At 42.2% G+C, this 22,223-nt stretch overlaps 1 protein-coding gene across 1 annotated transcript; it reads left to right on the top strand.

Moving 5' to 3' along the window:
• Window positions 1–654: 654 nt before the first annotated feature.
• On the top strand, window positions 655–21,613 carry grm2b (glutamate receptor, metabotropic 2b). Its single transcript, XM_030091489.1, has 5 exons — window positions 655–1,277; window positions 13,036–13,873; window positions 14,724–15,787; window positions 19,057–19,249; window positions 21,540–21,613. Exons 1-5 carry the CDS (start codon window positions 768–770, stop codon window positions 21,611–21,613), a joined length of 2,679 nt encoding a protein of 892 aa, XP_029947349.1. The 5' UTR covers window positions 655–767.
• Window positions 21,614–22,223: the final 610 nt, after the last annotated feature.

The raw sequence follows: 22,223 nt of genomic DNA on the forward strand, positions 1-22,223 counted from the left end.
TACAAGAAATGGACACGTTTTTCATCACTACCTGAGGGCAACCTCGTGAATGAGCACATTTAACCCCCAAAACTGAGACTCATTCTATATAGTTCAATGACAATGGTTAATTCCATGTGTGTAATTTTAATCAAGATGCATCTATTTTAATAGTTTTTCCTTGAAATAAAACCCAGACATGCAGTAATTAGGAGTAATTTCAATTGAGACCTGGTTCGTCTGTGCTTAAAGTCACCTTTCAGCTATTACTCATGAAATCGATATTTAATATTTCTGGATATTCACTTGTGGGTCACAAAATATGTGGAGGGGGCCAGTTGCCTGTATTCGCCCCTCATGGCACCAATAAAAATTGGTGACACACAGTAAAAATATAAACTAATAGAGGGCACAAGTCGTTTTACAGTTACCCAGCTTTTAATAGACAGAGAAACAGACAGGCGGACAGGATCTCCACTCATAATAAACTGAAGAACTTCAATAAAAAGTACTGAACAAAATCAAAATGCTGAACAAGACCCAAAAAGAGAATGAAAACGAAAAACTATCTGATAAAATCTGATGAGGTGGTGCAATAAAAGCAAAGCTTTGGTGCAGGTCTCATTCATGATTAACTGGCTAAATTACCTTTTTCCTTTCATTCACTCAGGCAATATCAAACATGCTGCACTCTCCGAGAGAATACTTGAAAGTAATCTCCCTCCAGAGCCTGTGAACCTCTGCTCCTCTCCGCTTCAGCCAGCTCAGCCTTGCTACCTGCTCCTGCCATGCTGAGCGCCGTGCTCTGCCTCCAGTCCCAGGCCAATTCCGCCCATTACTGGCCCCTCCATGTGTTCCTGCTGGAGCTGCTGATGCCGGGAGTCCTGCCTAGCATCTCCAGATTGCCCCCCACAGCCAAGCGCGAGATCATCATAGATGGAGACTTGGTGATCGGAGCCCTGTTCCCGGTGCACCATAAAGGTGAGGGGACGGAGGACTGCGGGAAGATCAATGAGGAGAGAGGCATACAGCGGCTTGAGGCCATGCTGTTGGCTCTTGACGAGATTAATGCCAGCGACCGCATTCTGCCCGGACTCCAGCTGGGGGCCCACATCCTGGACACCTGCTCGAAGGACACCTACGCTCTGGAGCAGTCCCTAGACTTTGTCCGAGCGTCTCTCACCAAGGTGCACGATCCCGGCTTCATCTGCCCCGACGGCTCCCGCCCCGTCCAGAACGAGGTCCCTCTGGCCATCTCTGGGGTCATCGGAGGCTCCTACAGCGACGTTTCCATCCAGGTAAGCGTGCCAAATCACGCCTCTCTCTTTATCGGCGTTACGTTTGATTCTCATTTGATCATCATCATCACTGGGTTCTTCAGGAGACTAAATTAACCAGAGCTTGAGAACGTTTTACACGGTGGGATTATCACATTTACTGAGCTAAACCTCAACAATTGTCTGTCTGAGGAGAGGCAAAATACATATTTGAAAACAAAAGTAGCAGAACATATGCATATTCTTTTGAGCAGGAATAGTATTCCAATACTTATTGTGTTTTATTGATTGAGTTCAGCCTTGTTCGTCAGCTTAGTGCTCAGGCATTGTGATAAAATTAGCTGTATAACTCACCATAAAGCCACATTTTGTTCATCATTTGGATTTTCAAGTGCCTTCAATCAGTAAAGGTCAGCAAATATTCCAGTGTCACTGCAAATATCAAGTACTTTGTAAAAATTACTGAAGCACTTTTTTGTTTGCTCCACTTGTGTAAATAGGATGTCTTTCATTTAGTCTACCGGCTCGCATTGTGTTACTTCTAAATGAATAAATCTTCTCACACTGCTCGCTTTCACTCAGTCAGCAGCAGCGTCCCTCACATTTGCTGCATTCCACTTCCAAAAAAATCAAGATAATCACTAAAAACTTCCATGCATTTACCCTTTTTCTGAGCCGGAAGTTTGAGCTTTCAGCACCAGAAAGATTTCGCTTTGGCTGGAGCGAAACTCCACCAGGGACGATTCCGTCTGAAGCACCAACATACGATGTGACATCCATCACTTTGCCAGCGACTTCATTCCTGCCTCATAAATAAAAATTGACCTTTTCGCACACGTATGAAAGGCTGCCAGAGGCGATGCGTCTGAGCATAATTAATGAATTCTGATCGTACTCACTCGCCATCATTACCATGATGCACTGGTGGGACAAAGCGTGTAGAAATAATTAGGTTACACTTTCCATTAAATCCAGATCACAACATCACACTAACATTACATCAACACAAATTTACACAAACGAGGGTTAATTATGTACACCGAGGCATTTATGATATATTTTGTGCGTTCCCATGTGATGCACGGTGCGGTTCGCGCTCACTGATCGTCAGCTGGGTTCCACTCGACAACCGAGGACGAAGAAACTGGTATTAAAGATGGATGGTTTGGCATTTATTTATGACTGTTGGTTTAGCATACTTATTAACCAGTAGGGAATATTCTCTTGCAAGCGCCTCACCTGTTTCATACGAGTTAATTATTGTGGCATACTATCAATGTTTGTCCATGACAAGAACTAAATCAGGAATTTATGTAAAACCAGCTGAGGTTTTTAGGGTTTCGAATGAGCTGAGATGAATTTAAAGATTTCTTGGCTGCAGTTTCATCTTGAATAGGGTAAGATGGTGAGTGCTCGAGCTGATCCCAGGTGAAAAGCAGGGCACATCCTGGACAGGCTGCCAATCCATGACAGAGCTAACATTCACACATACAGGCAGTTCAGAACCAGCAATTAAACTACTCCATATTCAGGACTATATGTCATATTTCTTTTCTTCATTGACTGGCTCTGTGACATATATTAAAAAATGATTTATATATCAAAATAAAGTGGGACATTCCATTCATATGGGACCAGGTGTCACAACATGACAACACAATGCTGCTACAGCTCTAAAGAAAAACCTCCATTACTGCTGCGTTTGACTGACAGTGCAAGCACAGTGTGACCACAAAGAAAAAGCTGCACAGCAGAATTCAAAGCTCAAGATTAAATAATACATACAATAGAAACAATAACAGAGCATCAGAAAGAGGGTCTGGCATGTCTGAGAAACTTGAGAGGGGCTGAAAAAACACACAACGCCTGGACGAACTAATTCACAGATAGGTGTTTGAACTGTGAGGCTCAGGATTATTGACTATGCAGTTATGTCTGGGCATGAAAAAATAAATACGTCTTATACACCAGCTTGACTTATGTATCTTTTTTTGTTCTTTAAGACACATTGTTTTGACAGATGTCATTTATACAGAGGTTCAACCCATAATGTGGAAAATAGTAACATGTTCTATGTCTTATGGGTGGAGAATGAAATACCCAGAGATCCCTAAAACATGGAGAGAACATGCAAACTCCACACAAAAAGGCTGTATGCTGATGTATTTTCAATCATCAACCACAATTTACCTGTGTTTGAATAGACGAGCAGTAAAGTGGTCCGCTCCACTTCTAATGAGCCGCCTGTGCTTTCACGTGGTTTTCCTTATGTTGATCTTGGAGCTCGTTTGGTGGTTTTGCTTGACTGGATCCTCACGGAATGAAAACCTGACTTATTTTCCATGCATAATCCCCTACATTACTGCATATTAAAAAAATCACTGAAAACTCTGATCGCTGAATAAGTTTGAGAAAGAATACTATTGACCCTCAGTTAAAATAATTGCCAGGAGCCTGCAGAGACGAATGCATCATCGCAGCACATTAAAGATGAATGGAGAGTCGAGCAGATAACCAGCCATGCTGTTGTCGTCTAAAGCCTACACACAGGACTTCCTCTCTCAAAACAGAGCGAACAGTGTGGATTTTGTATCCCATATTGTTGATGATGCTCCGACAAGTGAACAGTGTGCCTTTCTCTCTGTGAATGAGGCTTCAGCGACCACACAGTGACAAAGATTTGAAAAGAAGCTCTCTGCTCTTGAGTGTTTTTGTATGAATTTGAATACATACCTCTACTATCACTACACTCAACAGTCTCTTTGTCGGGGCCTTTACTTCCTGGGCCCAGTAATGAATCGAGCCGTGAGAGTGGCCAGGAGCCCATGGTGGGATTTTTTTGAGAGGTCACCGCTTTACACAGTCTCTATTTATCCCTGAGTGGCACTTTGTTAAGATAAAAGGTTATAAAACTGAGTAGGACGAGAGCCAAGGACCATCCTAGGGGAACTTTGAGAGGAGCTGCTTTTCCCATCTGTGGGGTGCATCGTCATTGGCTGGCAGGGATGTGTCCACCTGCATGTGGAGGAGGCTGATGCTGCTGTGAGCGGGCCAAGGACAGGGTGGGAGAGACGGTGGGAGAGCAGCCAGTTTCGCCCCACTCTCCGAGGATTCATACATAATTAGCCCAGGAATATTTAGCAGACTTTCATCATGATCTTACTCATCCCGGTGTGTTTTCTTGTCCTTGCTACATTTTCTCACTGTTTAGGTTGTTGAAAACAGCTTTTATTGCCATCTGGGATGTTGGCCGTCCAGAATCAGCCATGAGTGACTCAACAGCCGGCGCATTTTACACACGCAAATTTAACCTGGAACTATGGAAAAATAAGCAATAGATAAACAAACGATAAACAAACATTTTTAAGCATTCTCACTCATATTCACCAGACAGACAACATTAATATGGGATTTGTCTCGACTATGTTTTAACTTTAACACAATCAAATATTGAAATGTGCTCAGAGGCAAATTCACAAAATAGTCTGAAACATGAACTTTATCCAAGTAACTTTTCACATAAATCCACACAGTGTTGCATCTGTACCACACAAACATAAACAGAAAAATCTAGATTTTTTTTGGCAGCAATCCATTTGCCTTAATAGATAAGCAGGGTTTTGTTTTTTTTCAAATTGAGCATGTAATATTGCAATAACAACTACACTCCTAAAAAATGTAATATCTTACGTTCACAGTCCAAAAGCAGCTCTCAAATCCCTCGGGACCATTAGACAAACTCCGTCCTATCGCTGCTGAAGCTGCTGGGAGGCGCTTAATAAAGCCAGGTTATAACATCTGTCCTGCCACATATTGATGTTTAATATTTTTGGTTTGCTGTGGTTTATTAACTCTGTTGACATGCCGTGCAGCGGAGGCGGAGAGGGCTATGTCTTTATTGTGTTTCCGTCTTCACAGAGAGCATCGAATGGAAAAAAAAACAACCAAAAAACGGGTTTGGTGTTAACTTGAAAAGGGTCTTGTTTATTATGAGATTTTATCACTGAGTCGCCTTCTAACTTTCCCTCCCCGCTCTTCTCTCCTCTCCACTTCTCCGCCTGAAACTGTTATTTTTGAAGGGGAAGTTTTAGCACATTCGGAGAACACAGCTCCGTTCCCTAATTAGCACATCAGTGTGTCATTCAAAGTGAAGGAAAACATTGTAATGAATGCAAGGTTGGTTAGAGTCAGGAGACGCACAGCCAATAATACAGCCGGTCTATTGGTTCCTAGATGCAATTCATCTTGTCTCTTGTCAGTTATTTTTGTGTGTGCTTCTACACATTATCACAAGGATAAATGATCAATCTGTACGCAGAACACAAAAACTTCACAATTTAGTGCTGATGATTGTGCGGCTACATTACAGCTTTTTCAGTTACAGTCACTGGAAAAATAACAAGTTTATTCAGAAGTGCCAGGGGCGAGAAACAATATCGCAGAGCTTTAAGGAGGCGTAAAAGGGCAGCTGTATCCTTGTACTCATGTGCATCTCTGAAGATTGCTCCTGTGGTGAATTCTGTTTTGCTGGTGGGAGGAAACAATACGTGTAAAGTTTAATGTGAAGAACTGTCTGCTCCTAAAATAGTGCTCGCATGCAAATCAGCTCACATTTCCTTTTGCCGGTCCATTACTAACTACGTATATTAGCACTAATTTTAGGTTGAGCTCACAAGCATTTGAGACGCACAGACGCGCAGTGGATGAAGGCATGTCCTTACATTTCAGCGAGGACACACCTGTTAGCGCGATCCTGTGTATTAGGCAGCAGTTGTTCCTCCCTGTCATGTGTCTCGGGAGAGCAGATCACTGTCTGCTGATAACAGTTAGTTGAAGATGAATCATTTATCAGCCACGATGAGAATAGCAAATTGCAAGTACTCACACTATGGTAATTAAGTGATACATTTGGCACTCATATCATTTTAAAACGCAATTTTACAAACAGTTAGAGCCAGTTTACAAAAACCCATCCATACAGATAAAATAAATCAAAATGCTACTGTTGTAATTCAACTGATGCCTTGAGCGGTTGTGGTAAAAAGTACTTTAATTCAAACATTTTTCAATTAACAATACATTTGCTTATAAATTAGCACAATAGGAGAACTGCAGCTGTGCTTCGGAACAAACTCCTAGTGCTTTTTCCATCTCTGCTTTCTTAAAATTAGACCCACAGCAGCCTGATCAAAACTTTGAGAGGCAGAAAAACACCTTCATTCTGTGAAGGACAGATGGGAAGCAGATCCAGCAGATATACTATATTAAAAAGGCACGAGGCTCACTACACTGCTGTGATTTCCCTTCCAAGGATGCAGGTATAAAAAAAAAAAGAGAGAGGGAGGGAGAGAGAGAGAAGGAGAGCACTCAGAGATCGGCTGGCAGACACAAATGCAAATGAGCAAGTGCATGAGAGGTGGAAAGTTGTTCCAATTTCCAATTTGGAGGATTAAGTTTTGCATAGCAAGAGGCAGTTCTCTTCGTACTCAGGAATACTGAACATTTGCTTTAAATTGTGGGAGAGGGGCGCTGGAAAAGCATCCCTGTTGTGAGATGTGTTTGTGTGATGTAGCAGAATCAATTATATCACACCTCCGTGCGGCTGTTAGCGTAGTACGCTTCAGTCTTGATGCTGCGCTTCCTTTGTGAGTGTTTCCATCAAAGTTGAGACTGCTGCATACAAAACAACGTAAACCTGTCACCGCCTTTCACCGTCGTTATGCCACACATTCAGTGCGCTCTGTAGGCTCACATTGTATTTTTTTTTACAAGGTTTTCGATGGATTTTTAAATATCAAACCCTGTGTATATCCCTGGCAACTTGCAGAGAGGAAATTATTTTGGTTTCAGCAGGTTGTTTTTCCATTTTAAAATGATTTTTTTTTTTTTTTTTTTACACACAATTTCATGTCACCAAATTCACATCTGCAGGAACACTAGATTAATCTCAGGATGAAACAAATAAAAATTTACTGACGGACATTTAGAGCCACTGTTTTGTTGTTTGCCTTATTCTATAAAGAAGATTTCAGTTCAGTTCAACCGAATTCAACTTTATTTGTATAGCACCGGTCATTTGTAACCCTTTTCACAGAGGAAAACAACAATAAAAAGCATGATAACAACAAGGGGAAGAAAAAGCTGGTCCACACATTAGTGTGTGTGTGTGCGTATGTTTGTGTGTGTATGTGTGTGTGGGTGTTTGGCTGTACACTGTACAGCCACAGTTTCACTCTTCATGTCATCCACTGTATCTACTGTAGGGCTCGGCTTGACAGGGACCTCGGGGACTCACAGATGGACTTTCCATGTTGAAAAAAATCATGACAGACATATGAGTAAGAGACTGCCCGTGTTCCAGCTGTCTCGCATCTTTCTTCGCTACTTTTGAAATCCCATGATGCCTCTCAAGCACATCAGAGCAAACACATGACTCTTAACACACACACACAGCTGAGAATTTTAATATAAAGCTACATTTTTTTTCTCTGTGCATGCTGCAGCCTCGGCACAGAAAACCTCCGTCCACCATTTATTTGCTTTCTGCTTTGTTCTGTCCTTGAGTTAACGCCACTCACTGCAGGTCTCCTGCTTTGACACATTCTGCAAAATTATTCCTGCACTGTGTGTTGTGACAACTGTAAACATGATTCAGACTATATTTGGTTCATCCGGTATTTTGTGTGTGAAGAACATCTGCTGGAACGGGCTGGAGTAGAAACAGTGGTAAAAGAGAGAGAAAGAGAAAAACACGAACGATACCCTTACAGTTTTTGGCAAAAATACAATTCAATATAGCTAAAAACATATAAGATCATAGATGAGTTCCAAGGAAGAAAAATACGTATATGGCCATTTATAATTCAATACAAATATTATAACACAACTCACAAAATCAAATGCTTATTAATTAATACATTTAGCTCCTAACCAAACTGAACAAGTGCTGTATAATACATATTATTTCAAACTTAATGTGGTTTTATTTCACTAAGAGCTGCGTTATGTACATACTGAAGCCGAGCATGAACTCTTCTTTCTGCTCCATTGCAAAGACGTTGTGGTTTTACAAAAGAAACACAGAAGTGAAGAGCGCTACAGTAACATTATCAAAAAATACTTTCAGTTTTTATCTAATGAATCCAACGTAGAACTGCAGCAACGCATCAGCTGCCTCTTTTACTGCCTTAATCACAACAAAGTCTTTCAAAGACCATTAATCCATCATTTGTCACTTTTCAACACTAACATGCAGATTGCTACACTGCAACTGATTGCTTATATAATTCGTGCATCTTGAAAGCGTTTTCATGAAAGGAAAAAGGTTTTTTGATTGTTTCAAACAGCACGCAGGGCATTGCCACAAAATCTAATCAGACGTAACAAGAGCCTGTGATGTAAATAAGCCTTCATCACATATTATGTAGGAGTCGCTGTGGTCAGAGCTGTGAGCCTCATTTGGGGACAACGCCTGGAATTGAACCATTGAACCGTGTAGAGCCTCTAATTGGGGACTTGTTTATTTATTTTTTAAACCTGCAGTTGTAGTTGAAGGGGTTTCGGTCATAGGCAGAGACGGGTTCAGGCCAGGTAAAGCCTGGATTTCCAGGTTTATCTCGGGGTGAATAAGGATGGTGAGTCAGTGGAAGTGTTGACAAAGCTCCCTGCAAACTGTATCATCCTTCGCAGTTTTGGGACTTAATTATGGAATTAAATGCACCATTTAGGTTTTTCTGAGTTTGACGGACAGCGTGCGCAGTCGTACAGTACGCTCCCGAGCCGGCACTGTGGGCGTTGTCATCTGAGTGAGAGAGCGAGAGGAAAACACCGCACGAGGACGAACAGACGGTTACTGTCACACACTCCAGTGGCGTCCTGAAAGGTGTGCTGTCAGGCTCCTCCACCAATCCGCTGCTGAAGGCCAACTGCCTGTCTGGAAAACTCTGCATGAGGAAACTACCTTATTACCATGCAAGTGTGACTGACTGGCTCAGTGAAGCCGTCGATAGGTTAGATTGCTGTATAAATACTGCATATCTGTATATATGTATCTATATACAGTACATATGCATATATACATATACCAGGCAACATAAATGAAATCAGAAGATCTGATCAGTCTTTGCCATGCATCAACAACACAAATCACATCTCACCGGAGGTAATTTGATGAGACTCCTGCCCTGTATTTCTCCAGAAACAGGGTATAGGTCCACCGCTGAGTGCTTCTCGCTTGTCTAAATGCATCATATTTACATCCATTGCCTCCAGAACTTGCAGTGTGTATGTGTTTTCTGCTGCTTGTTGTCTTTGGGGTGTTTGAACTGCAGGGAGGTTAAGCTGTGCACAGACGAGGAGTAATGCTGGTAATTTCTGAAGTGAAAATATTGCATTAGAATGTGCAGTGTCAAGTAGTCCCATTAGTATGTTTGCGTTCAGTAATGTTTCTTACTCACTTAGTGTATGTATGCATTACCTGAAGTCTGACCGGAATAATGCAAAGGTGACTGTGCCAAGAGAGGCTAACTTGTGAAATCACAGAGAATTATACAGAAAAACTTTAACAAAAACTAAAGAGTTCGTCTGTGACGCCGGAGGCTTAAGAAATGCTAATAACACTATCAACCTGCAGAGATTCAGAAAGTTAAACCATTAAATATAATCCATAAATGTGTCAGCACACTATTTCACTGTGAGCGTTCAGTCATGAAGGCAGTTTTTGATCTTACAGTGTTGTAGTAACCTGCTGTTTCTGAGGATTTAGTCTGACTTCATGTGGCGTTTATCAGTACAGCGGTTTGATTCCAGCTTTTGGATAATTTGCAGGGAACATAATGACATTGTAATTCATTGTTAGGTGTGTTAAAGCTGAGTTCCCATGGCGGCCTGGTGGTTAGAGAGTGACTTCTGACTGGAGGTTTGTGGTGCAAATCTCACTGCTGACAGGTTTGTGGGTCTTCAACCCTCAGTGCCCGGCGTGTTTAATTAAAGTCAACAGTGAATAAGATACACTAAATGCAGAGAAATAATTCATCCAGCTTGACAACGATAGGTGTACTAGGTGTACTATTTGTTGATGGTTTCAGTATTGCAACAGATAGTTTGTGTGTCAATAAATGAATAAATAAATAAATAAATAAACAAGTTTCAGTTCAGTGCAGTGTATTATAATCACTTCCCAGGTCCAGTTTTGTTTGTATACCTTATAAATAAAAGGCTTCTTCAGCTGGCTAACGTTTTGAGGGAGATAGATCATGACTTCTTTCAAGGTGAACACGCTCGCCACTGAAGACGGACTTCAAAGGGCGGGCCAAAGTTCAGAGCAGCGTAGTGAGTGGTTTTAAACTAATAGGGGTGGATCAAGGTGGGGTGAGCGGCGCCACCGAGATGTAACCCGATGCCCAATAGAACCATTAGTGGAAAATGGATGTTTTTCATGCAGAGTGGAGGTGTGATAGTTTGTCTCTCTGTGGGAGCCCGCTGATGGACTGGCACCCGCCTTGACCTTCGCCCTGTCTTAGCTGATTGGCTCTAGTCGCCCCCAGTGACCCAAGTTATAAAAGATGCTAAAGGCTGCATTAATGGATGCTGTGGACACACTGATGGACCTGCAGGCCGAGCAAACTGCTTCAAAGGTGACAAAAATTGCTGAGCAACATTTTGAGGGGGGGCAGCAAAACGTGATATTGACGTATGTAGTACAATGTAAGTCATGTGTAATCCATGATATCACAGAACAGAGCTTGTTTCAGTGCTCTTGGGCTGAAATTACGGCTTATGCTAGAGGAGAGAATGCCACTTTTAATGGGACTTGGTGTGACTGGAGTAGGTCCCAATTACACCCATCCATGCCATTGTTTGGAAAACTTCCAGGCAAGCAAGAAGCCTGAGGGAGCAGGCAGTTACACTGAAGCCCGTGGGTATTCACTAATCACCACCGCATCTCATAAGGAATCCTGCAAAAATGACAAGTTTTTACTGCTGCTCTGTCACAGTTCTCATAATGCCGTATGGGAAAATAATTGCTATTATTTTATATTGTGACTCTGACACAATCATTTCCGGGAGATCTTGACAACACGAATGCAGCGCTGAGTTTTAAGCCAAAGATTATCATCCACCCGCGATGAACTATCAGCATCAGCAGCACTCGCCCCCTCCAGTGAATCAATATATATGTCTCGTTCAGCCGGCATCACGGATTGTGTCAAAAATTTTTCACGGGTCCCAAATGTCTTGACAGAATGGTTTTAAGTGGAGCAACACGCTGATAAAAAAATCCTTATCCCTGTGCCATTGTCGCAGCTGTTATCTGGCGATATTAGTGAGGGGATTTGTGCACGAGCGGCTGGTGATGTGGATCCGTGACAGAGTAAATGGTTTGAGATAGAGGAACATTGAATAGTTGCTCTTGCCATCGCCCGTCTCTGCCACAGAGCTGAAGCAAACAATCAGGCAGTCACAAAACGCTTGAATGGTCCCACCTCTACTCCAGACCAGATGAATATCTACCAGCTTAAAAGCAAAACGCTCTTTAAAAAATAAACGGCTGAAACAGAACATTGCACCACTTTTATAAAAAGGGTATAATTTGGATGTTTTTCACATTTGTAATAGCAATAATTAAAAGGTGATACTAGACCTAAATTTTGTGCAAAACAAAACATAAAAGGTCTTTATAGAAATTTTTGAATGGTCTCGATTGAAGGGTAGGATTTCTGATGAAAACAAATGGATCCTGTTTGACTTTTAAATTTTTGAGCCTCACTTGCAGCCTAACACGTTACGATGATGGTTCCACTTTATTTTAGTCGATCTAGCTGTTACTCCTTTATTCTCTAGTTTAGTTCTGAAGGAGAGTAACTGTGATGAGAGGAGGAAATGTTTTCTTCCCTTGTGGTAAAAGTAGACCGGAGCAGATACTGCATTCGAAGCAAACTGACCAATCCAGTCTGGATCAATTCTTTCTCACCACTGATTTTACTCGTCCTGTCAACTTTTTTTTGCATCAACTGTAGAAAAACTACTTTTCACAAAGTTTGTGATACATAAACATGTAGAAACACTCGATGCATCCATCTGTCTATCTGTCCGTCCGTCCAACATCAAACATGTGCTCTCATGTGGGTATTTATAAGGTTGTGGTGAGTGGTGTTTACCTTTTAGACTCCTCTCATATGTTCTGACTCTGAATTTAATTTCAGGAAATTAAATAATTAAGACTGAAAGGTTTATTTCAAACTCTTGAATGTTTTCTGCACAAACATCTGATTGATTTATTTTAGAGGTCACAAAGCTTTCACAAACACTATCTTTGAAACTGATCAAATGAGAAACGGTGTGTATTGCAACGTTGGTTACTCTGTTTCCACAAGGATCCCAGATATGAAACTACTACAAAAACAAAAACAAAGAACCCTGATATAATTAAGGACATTAAAAATGAGTGAAACTGCACAATTTTAAATTTATTGATGTTTAACTTTGTAGGTTTGAATCTACTCCCGTTACTAACCGTTAATTACTGATACAAAGCAAACTAACCTAATTTCACTGAATATTCTGACACACTTGCATTAGGTACAGTAAATTATGAACAAAATTTCATCAGTGTTTTTTCAGCCTCGAGCCCTTTATGCACGACTCATTATTATCTCCTGTTTCAGAATCAGTGAAAGCCAGCGCTCAATAAAAGGAGTCAAAGAGATGAATCTGTCAATGAGGTGTTTGAAAGCATTTCCTAAAGTTACTTGACCAGATTTCTTTCTTTCTTCCGCAGGTGGCCAATCTCTTGCGTTTGTTCCAGATCCCTCAGATCAGCTACGCCTCCACCAGTGCAAAGCTCAGCGACAAAACCCGCTATGACTACTTTGCCCGCACTGTGCCCCCCGACTTCTACCAGGCCAAGGCCATGGCCGAGATCCTACGCTACTTCAACTGGACCTACGTGTCGACAGTGGCCTCGGAAGGCGACTACGGCGAAACCGGCATCGACGCCTTCCAGCAGGAGGCCCGCTCTCGCCAGATCTGCATCGCCACTTCGGCCAAAGTGAGCCGGTCCATGAACCGCCAGAGCTACGAGAACGTGATCCGCTCCCTGCAGCAGAAGTCTAACGCCAAGGTGGTCATCCTCTTCACCCGCAGCGAGGACGCCCGCGAGCTGCTCGTGGCCGCCGCCCGAATGAACGTCTCCTTCATCTGGGTGGCGAGCGACGGGTGGGGAGCTCAGGAGAGCGTGGTGAGGGGCAGCGAGACGGCAGCCGATGGCGCCTTCACCATCGAGCTGGCCTCGTACCCGATCAGAGAGTTTGAAGACTACTTCACCAAGCTGAACCCGTACACGAACATGAGGAACCCGTGGTTCAAGGAGTTCTGGGAGCACCGCTTCGGCTGCAGCCTTCAGGAGCACGGCTGCAGCGATCACAGTTTGAGGGACGGAACCTTCGAGCAGGAGTCCAAGATCATGTTTGTGGTGAACGCCGTCTACGCCATGGCCTATGCCCTGCACAACATGAGACAGGCCGTGTGCTCCAACACATCCAAAGTATGTGATGCCATGAAACCAGGTAACGGCAAAAGGTTTTACAAGGAGTTCATCTTGAAGACCAAGTTTGAGGGTAAGCGGTGGAAAATTAACAGACAAATGCAAACACACACTGTTCTAATGTTTATCATTATAAAAGTAAATTGTGCTGTTTTTAAAAAGCCAAAAATAAGATTTAAATCACCGTTTATGTTACAATGTAAATCAAATGGAATTTTAAAATCAGCACAGCACAGGATTAAGACTTTATCATTTCTTTTCAGGGAAGAAAGGGGATTTGTAGTTATTCAATTAGCATCGTTAATCCACAAAGTAGCGAGGATGGATGAGCGAGATGGGAACACATCTACAGCATAATATCTCAAGATGACTGGATAAATTAATAATCACATTTAGATGAACTCAAGTGGCTCTAAGCCAGTGTTGATTATATTCAGCTTGTACGTCGTCGGCAGTAATGTGCAATCACATTTACTGCTAGTGAAGCAGAGATTTTTTTTTTTAATGATAATAGAAAGAATCATTGGAGTTTTTTTCTTTTCCAGACTTTCTCCTATGTTGGAACTAATGAATTATTTTCCCACACTGTGTGTACACTGAGCACCTTGTTGTTGAATAAAATGCTGCGTGCTCAGCACTGCTTCCAGTTCATTGGTAAAAGTGTTTTGGGAAAGACGCCGGACCCTAAGCTCATCCAAGCTGAGGTTGAGCACCTTGCATGGCAGCTGTGTGTGTGTGTGTGTGTGTGTGTGTGTGTGTGTGTGTGTGTGTGTGTGTGTATACACTGTAAAACTGCTCTGAGACTGTTGAACCTGCATCAAATTGTCCTAAAACAATTTATCCTACTAGTATGAATGCACATTTTTCAGTTGTTCAGTTGTCCAATTTGAAATGACCATATATTTATCTTTTGGTCCTCACAGCTCCGTTCAAACCTGCAGACACGGAGAGCATGGTGCGCTTCGACTCCTTCGGCGACAGCATCAGTCGCTACAATATCTTCCATTACCACAAAGAGGAGGGGAAGTTTATCTACAAGAAGGTGGGCTACTGGGACCAGAACCTGACCCTGAACACCAGCGTGGTGCCATGGCGAGGTGTCGTCCCACCGACCTCGCAGTGTAGCGACCCCTGCAGGAAGAACGAGATAAAGAGCATGCAGCCCGGCGACGTCTGCTGCTGGATCTGTATCCCCTGCCAGCCCTATCAGTACCTGCAGGACGAGTTCACCTGCGCTGACTGCAGCTTCGGGCAGTGGCCTCTGGCAAACCTGACAGGCTGCTACGATCTTCCTGAAGAGTACATCCGGTGGGAGGACGCCTGGGCGATCGGGCCTGTGACCATCTCCTGCCTGGGTATACTGTGCACCCTGTCTGTGGTGGGTCTGTTCTTCAAGCACAACGAAACCCCCGTGGTGAAGGCAAGCGGGCGTGAGCTCTCCTACATCCTGCTGCTGGGCGTGCTGATGTGCTACAGCATGACCTTCATTTACATCACCAAACCGTCCACCGCCGTGTGCACCCTGCGCCGGCTCGGCCTGGGCACCTCGTTCGCCGTTTGCTACTCCGCTCTGCTGACGAAGACCAACCGCATCGCTCGCATTTTCAGCGGGGTGAAGGATGGAGCGCAGCGGCCGCGCTTCATCAGCCCGGCGTCCCAGGTCGCAATCTGCGGCGCTCTTATCTCCTGCCAGCTGCTGGTGGCCGTTATCTGGCTGCTGGTGGAAGTGCCGGGGGTTCGGAAGGAGGTGAGCCCGGAGAGGAGAGACGTCGTCACCCTCAAGTGCAACAGCAGAGACACCAGCATGCTCATGTCTCTGGCCTACAACTGCATCCTCATCATCCTCTGCACCGTCTACGCTTTCAAGACCAGGAAATGCCCTGAAAACTTCAACGAGGCCAAGTTTATTGGCTTTACCATGTATACCACCTGTATCATCTGGCTTGCCTTCCAGCCCATCTTCTATGTGACTGCCAGTGACTACAGGGTAACTATCCAAAGCTGTTATTTTTATGTTTTTTGTAAGTCAAGCGAGTATCTATAATTCATATTTTCAGGAACCTCTCAAGCCTGCTGCTGTGGTGTAACGTAAACAAAGTCTATAAATGACTGCCCCTTGTGTATTTATCATTCCTAAAGAAGAAGGTGTCACTTTCACATTCCATTTGATCACAATCACTCAGACTCATGAAAGAGCGCGCTCTCTTTTCATGTGGGTTGAAGGATCCTTCAAGACGAGAACAAAGACTCTAGAGAGAGAGATCACGCCTCAATATACTGATAGAAATAATTAATGATAGCCAAACTGATTCAAGGAAACTCAGTGGCAGTAAATGCTTAATGAAACATTTCAGGTTGAAAAGGATGAGTTCTGGATGTTTAGGAACTTTCTTGGCTTGATTTGCCCCAAATAGTGAACTCATATTTGGGTAATTATGCCGAAGTGCTGAAGGCCAGCTGCTTTTGTGGCGTTTTGTGTATCTGCAGCACAACTGTCACATGGGAATCTAGTTTTAAAGTCTTTAGCCTTTATGCAGCACGCTGGTGGCTAAAATTAGCATGCGCCACACAAATGCTAATGAACAAATAGGCTGAATATGCATTCTCCTGTGCTATAATGTCACGACAGGCCAAAAATTACAGTGAACATTTTATTCATGACTGCAACAACGCATTCATGTGTTTCTCCCTGCAGTGTAGAATAATACAATAAAGAAATGTTGGGGATAAAACTGACAGGCCCTGCTGGAGCCTGAGGCAGACCTAAGGCTACTGCCACAGCGTTTTGGTCAAGGTGTGCAACAAGGCCTTTGTTGTGCAAACAGATGGGAGGAGGTCCAGGATCACACAAGCTGAGTATCATGATGAGGCGCTGCAGGCCTCTCATGTCTGTAGTGATCAGACTTCCTGGCATCCAAACCATGAACCCAAACCCACCTCTCCCGGTCCTCTGTCAAACTGTTTAAAGACCGGGTTAACGTAGTGCCGTGCGAGGCTTCGCTCTGGAGAGGCAGCGCGCAGATTCATTCGGAGAGTGAGAGTGTTGGCACCACTGCAGAGACCTTGTTGTTCTCTGGGTCGAGTGTGTGACAGCAATAATGGTGGCTTCAGGGTGAGCTGCCATGATTCAAATTAAAGTTGGACAGTGCAGACTGACTGTGATGAGAGGACAGCCTCGGTGTCCAGTGACAAGAACGGTAGAGATGTTCGGTTTGAAGTGATTCGTGATCATTGTGCTCTCTGATTGAAAAAACCCTAACCCTAACCCTAACATCTTGTGAGATATAATGAAAAATTTGCTGCCAGTGATTTAACTGATCAGTTAAAATGATCACAGAGAAGAATAAGTCTTGATGTTTTCTAATTTCTGATTCTAAAACATGTTCCAGTGCTTGAATTGAAGTATGTAAAAATTACAGTATATTCAAATGGTTTGAATGTATTTGCATTCTTGAGAATTTAGTCATTTATTTCACAACACTGAAATGAAATACAGTTAAAGAATAATAATACTTAGCTTCTCCAAATCATATTCAAACTCAAAAAGCTCATAAGACTTCAGATCTGCTGTCAGATATAATCAAATCTATTCTACAAATATAAGAAAATATTCAGAATCCCAGAGAGTTTCATTTTGGATGAATTGAAACGCTAAGATAAATAGTGGAATAAAAGAAAGAGGAGAAGGAACATTACTTAGCTACTGCAAATCTAATTAAAATGTCAATAACATGATGAAATTTTCTCACATAAGGTATTTGAATTTCTCCCAAAATAGCTAGTAATATGTTTCCTGTGATCTTGAATTTGAGTTCTTATGATGGATAATTACTATGTGCAAAAAGAAATAACTGCTGAATTCATATTCATGGCTGAAAGAGAAAGGCAGCGGCAGATACAGGGGAAAATATAATACTACCCGCGGTGCCCGTGGTGCTTTCTCCAGTTATTTTTGAAGTTAAAATGTGTGAGGACTTTTCATATTTCCGCAGCACTGCTGTTGTGCAGTGTGTTTGGGAGGGATTTCACTTCATGCTGTGGTTCTGCAAATAGAAGTTCCTGGACTGCAGGGGTAACCAGTGGGGTGGGAAGAGATGGAGCTCAGGAAGATGACCCCAGCAGTCAGCTCACATTAGCAGCTGAAATATGACTAACAAGACTCTGACTTTCCAGGACGGCCAGCTGTGCTCGTCTCATAGCCGTCTCTTTGCTCCTCATAGTCATGCACATACAAATGCTCCATTAGAATTGCTAACATACATAATTAAAAACCTCACACACAACCACATCCATAATTGAAAATGTAAATACGCCCGATAATGCAGGAATAATGACTGTATGGAGCGGAGGGGATATAAGAGCTATTTGATTTTGATTTGACAAAACACCCAGGAGCATTTTATAAACAGCACGCAGGCATGTCGCACTCTGTGTTTAATAAGTGAGGTAAAAAGTAATCTATATTTATGCTTATATCAAAACTAAGCTGCATTCATAGGTGCTTGTAATGAAATGATTTTACTCGAACTGGAGTTCAAGCTACACAGTGTCGACCAGAGCAAGTTCACTAACAATTTAAGCTAACATTGAAACCTTTTGATCTGCATTTTTGTAACCAATAATTATCTGTAACAGAAATAATTCCTGCTGATATCTCATCTATTCACTAATTGTGGCTGTCTTCTTTTTCCTTGTTTGTCCAAAGCAGCAGTTCTCCCTGCAGGTGAAAACTGAGTGTTGGGAGTGTTGCCTTTCCCCCGCAGGATTTAAGAAGAAATCTTTTATTAAAAAATAAAATACAATTACTGCAGATCATATTTATGAATTAGTCAGTTGAAAACACACATGATGTTGAATTAAAACTATGAAATTTGCATAAAGATCTACCAGAGTTCAAATGAAAAGAGCAACTCGTCTGTCTATATTTGCAGTTTACTCTGTATTAGAAACAAAGAAAACGCTTGTTTTAGTGACTCCAGGAAGAGAGTGAAATGAACAGATTGGTTAAATGATTTGGGGATAACCACAGGAGGGCAAACTGGGAAATCTACTGAATCAATTAAAGGTTTTTCAGCAACCAGAGCAGGCGATAAAAACAAAAAAAAAAAAGCTGATTTGATCAAAGGTTGTGCCGTGTGTTTATGTGAGGAATGATTGAGCCAGGTGGCCTTTGAACAAACTTCATCAATGCTTTTGAAGACAAAAGGGAGAAAAATCAAATAGAGGCTGATATATATTCATCGTCTCTGTTCGCAGGTGCAGACCACCACCATGTGCATCTCCGTCAGTCTGAGTGGCTCGGTGGTTCTTGGCTGCCTCTTCGCCCCCAAGATCCACATCATCTTATTCCAGCCGCAGAAAAACGTGGCCACCCTGAGAGTCACGGCCAACCGCTTCAGTGCCACAGTGTCCACCTCCGCCTCGGCCCCCAGCTCCAGCTACTCCAAAGGTGCAAACGCACAACACCACCCTGCCCAGTGGTTCTTAAATACCAAATAAATTCTAAACACCTGTGCAAGGACGCGTAGAAAACAGATTTCAGTGAGATTTTTTTTTTCCTCTGAAAATCCAGAATTCATCTCAGCAACCTTTCTTTCCCTGGAAGCAGCAGCTTTCTTCTAAGTAAGGCTGCGATCAGATTTCTGATTCACCAAAACATCAGAGAGAAGCCAGACGCTGATAGAAACGCCAACTTGCACAAACAACTTCAAAGATTTGCTTTGGTTTTTTTTTTTTTGTGAAAGAAAAATCCAATTCCATTCTGGGTTTGTTAGCATTTATCGCAATTTCGACAAACTTAATATGAGCGAATTTGACTTTTTCAGAGGAGACAAAGTGCCGTCTTCACTTTTTTTGTGATCAGAGCGATTCCCTCCAGGTTATCCATCCATCAGTCTGTCTTCTATTCCGCTTAAACCAACTCAGGACCACCGCAGGGTGCCGGAGCCGATCCCGGCTGATAATGAGCGAAGGCAGAGCAAAACCCTGCAAACAGGGAGGGAAACACAATCCAGATCAAAACGGACTTTTACAGTTCAACAGTTTAGACTCAGACACACACCAGAACAGACCAACAATCTGAATTTTAACTGGAGACCTGCTAACTGCACCACAGCTCTCCACACTCTCTTTGTGCTTACGCGTGAAGAAAAGGTCTGTCGCTTTCCTCAACACAGGATTACTGCAGCCTTAAGCGCGCTTTGATACTAATGCAGCTCTTTTTATTTACACTTTAGGAAGTCATCCCATGGGTCAGACTGAAGCCTCTTGTGGGCCAGTTTTCCTCCCGCAGCTGCTTTAGCCCTATGGTGTTTGATGCACGAAGAGCATCCGGCGTGAAAAAAGCCAGATATGAGCGTAACTGGTGATGACATAAAAGGAAGCAGGGGAATAGACACGTCTTCTACCAAGAAGATTAGAGAAGCTTAGCTTAGCACAAATAAATTTAAAATCCAAAACCTTTATTCGTTTAATCCACCTACAGACAAATGGCCACCACCAGCAGTGACTTCAAAAAGTCAATATTTCCAGTCAGTGAACAAAGATAATGCTCAGCAAATCTAGTGAAATGAAACTTTTTCATTTCACAGTTGTTTTTTGTGCAGACTATTTAAATAAGTTATGATGCATTTATTACTAAACATTAACAGTTGACAGATTTAGTCGCCTTTGATCAGAGACATTGTCTCTGTCCAGCTATTTTATGTCCTCATGTTAAACTGAGCTAACCGGTTACTGGACGCTGACAGGGAATAAACAAACTGTGAAATTATGAAATGATAGTCTGTTTCTTTTTTTTTAATACTGTCAGAATTATGGCTCAGCTACAGTAAGAAATGAAACATGCCACATTCAGTTCAGTATTTCCTTCATTGTTAATTATTAAATGAAAGAGTCTAAGAAAAGCAGAGAAGGGAAAAACTTCAAAATTAAATCATATTAAACATGTCTTTCTCCTTGTTTCTGTGGTTTTGCGTCAGCACCCCTGAGCAATTAAGTCTTTTGTTTAATGTTAGATTAGAGAAATTATTATATTCAGGTCTTTAACAAATGGAGTACGTTCACAAATATACAAGATGGCAAATTCATGTGGTGCCGCAGTGTTTGTACATTTTGTTTTTATTATAGGTGATTTTTATGTAGATTTATTTAACACATTGATGTATGTGTTTATCATATTTTCTCTGTGACCTAAATTTAGAACAGTTTATATTTACTGTATCACGTTTATCAGAGAGAAGCAGATCGTCCAGCAACCTAAACCTATAGCAGATTCACTAGAAAATGATTCAGGTTGATCTAAACCAGCCCCAGCTTTATAAAATAAAATATTCCAAGCATGATTTTTAAAGTAGAGACTGAGTTAACCTCCCTAATGGAAACTGGAAGCTTATTAGAATAATCCTTCAGAAATCCTCATCTCCAAGAGCTGAAGGTTTCATTGAAAACTGAAATATTTGCCCTGTAATTTCAGCTGTATTTAAGGTACTATGTCTTCAGTAAGTTTGATCATCAGTGAGTCTCAACTTAGTTTGTGGGCATTTGTTTTCTCTGATCACTAAATCAGCTGTTACATGCGCACGTCTCGTAACACAATGGAAGAAATTTTCTTCAAAGACGCGGCTCCCGGTGCAGACTGTCCGTCTCCTTCATTCCGCTGCCAACTTTTATCTCCGGCTAACAGTTGTGTTTCCTATCAGTGAAAAACTGTTGAACATCACTGCTTCTCCTCCTCTCAGGATCGGCCTCCAACTACGTGCCAGCGGTTTGTAACGGCCGCGAGGTGGTGGACTCCACGACGTCCTCTTTGTGAAGAGAGAGCATCCCGTCCTCCGCCGTCCCTCCATCAGACGGGGCCTCCACGCCATCCAGCATGTTGCGGAGAGATAAGTCAGGCAGGCTAGACCGACTGACTGACCGTGGCAAGGTTAACTAACTGTGAAAGCTAAATGACGTTCCTACAGCGAGCAGTATGTATCAACTGTAAAGCCTTTTTGTATAGATTTAATATGCTGTGATCTCCTCGGTTTACAGGTAGATGTGATTAAATGCACCGTGCCTTGTCCTAAAAAGTCTTGTTGTCAAATGGGTGGTTGTGAAGCAATAGTGTTATACAAAACAAAAGGCTGTTATTATCTTGTCCTTCCAGTGCTGTGAATTTATCCAAATGTTTTAGACATTGACTAAAAAAAAAAAAGAAAAAAAGAAGCTTTCAGATGAAATTATCCTTTCTGTTGAACAAAAGTTGTGACTAATTATAGTGAACGTAATGAAATCTAGGCAACTAGACAATATAAAGGACATGTGTTAATGTAGACTGGTATAACAGTGTGTGCTTTCTTGTAATTTATGTAAATAAAATGTTTTTTTAAATATTAAAACAATAAATGCTATTGTGTTTGTGCCGGTACTTCTTTAATCCT

This window comes from Salarias fasciatus, chromosome 5 (assembly GCF_902148845.1).
Source record: "Salarias fasciatus chromosome 5, fSalaFa1.1, whole genome shotgun sequence".
In the NCBI taxonomy this organism is placed as follows: domain Eukaryota; kingdom Metazoa; phylum Chordata; class Actinopteri; order Blenniiformes; family Blenniidae; genus Salarias; species Salarias fasciatus.

Excerpts from the sequence above, each read along its gene's own strand:
- grm2b (XM_030091489.1), top strand. The coding sequence starts at position 768 with ATGCTGAGCGCCGTGCTCTGCCTCCAGTCCCAGGCCAATTCCGCCCAT. Across the intron at positions 1,278-13,035 it reads ACAGCGACGTTTCCATCCAG|GTGGCCAATCTCTTGCGTTT; the intron begins GTAAGCGTGCCA and ends TTTCTTCCGCAG. Across the intron at positions 19,250-21,539 it reads CAGCTCCAGCTACTCCAAAG|GATCGGCCTCCAACTACGTG; the intron begins GTGCAAACGCAC and ends TCCTCCTCTCAG.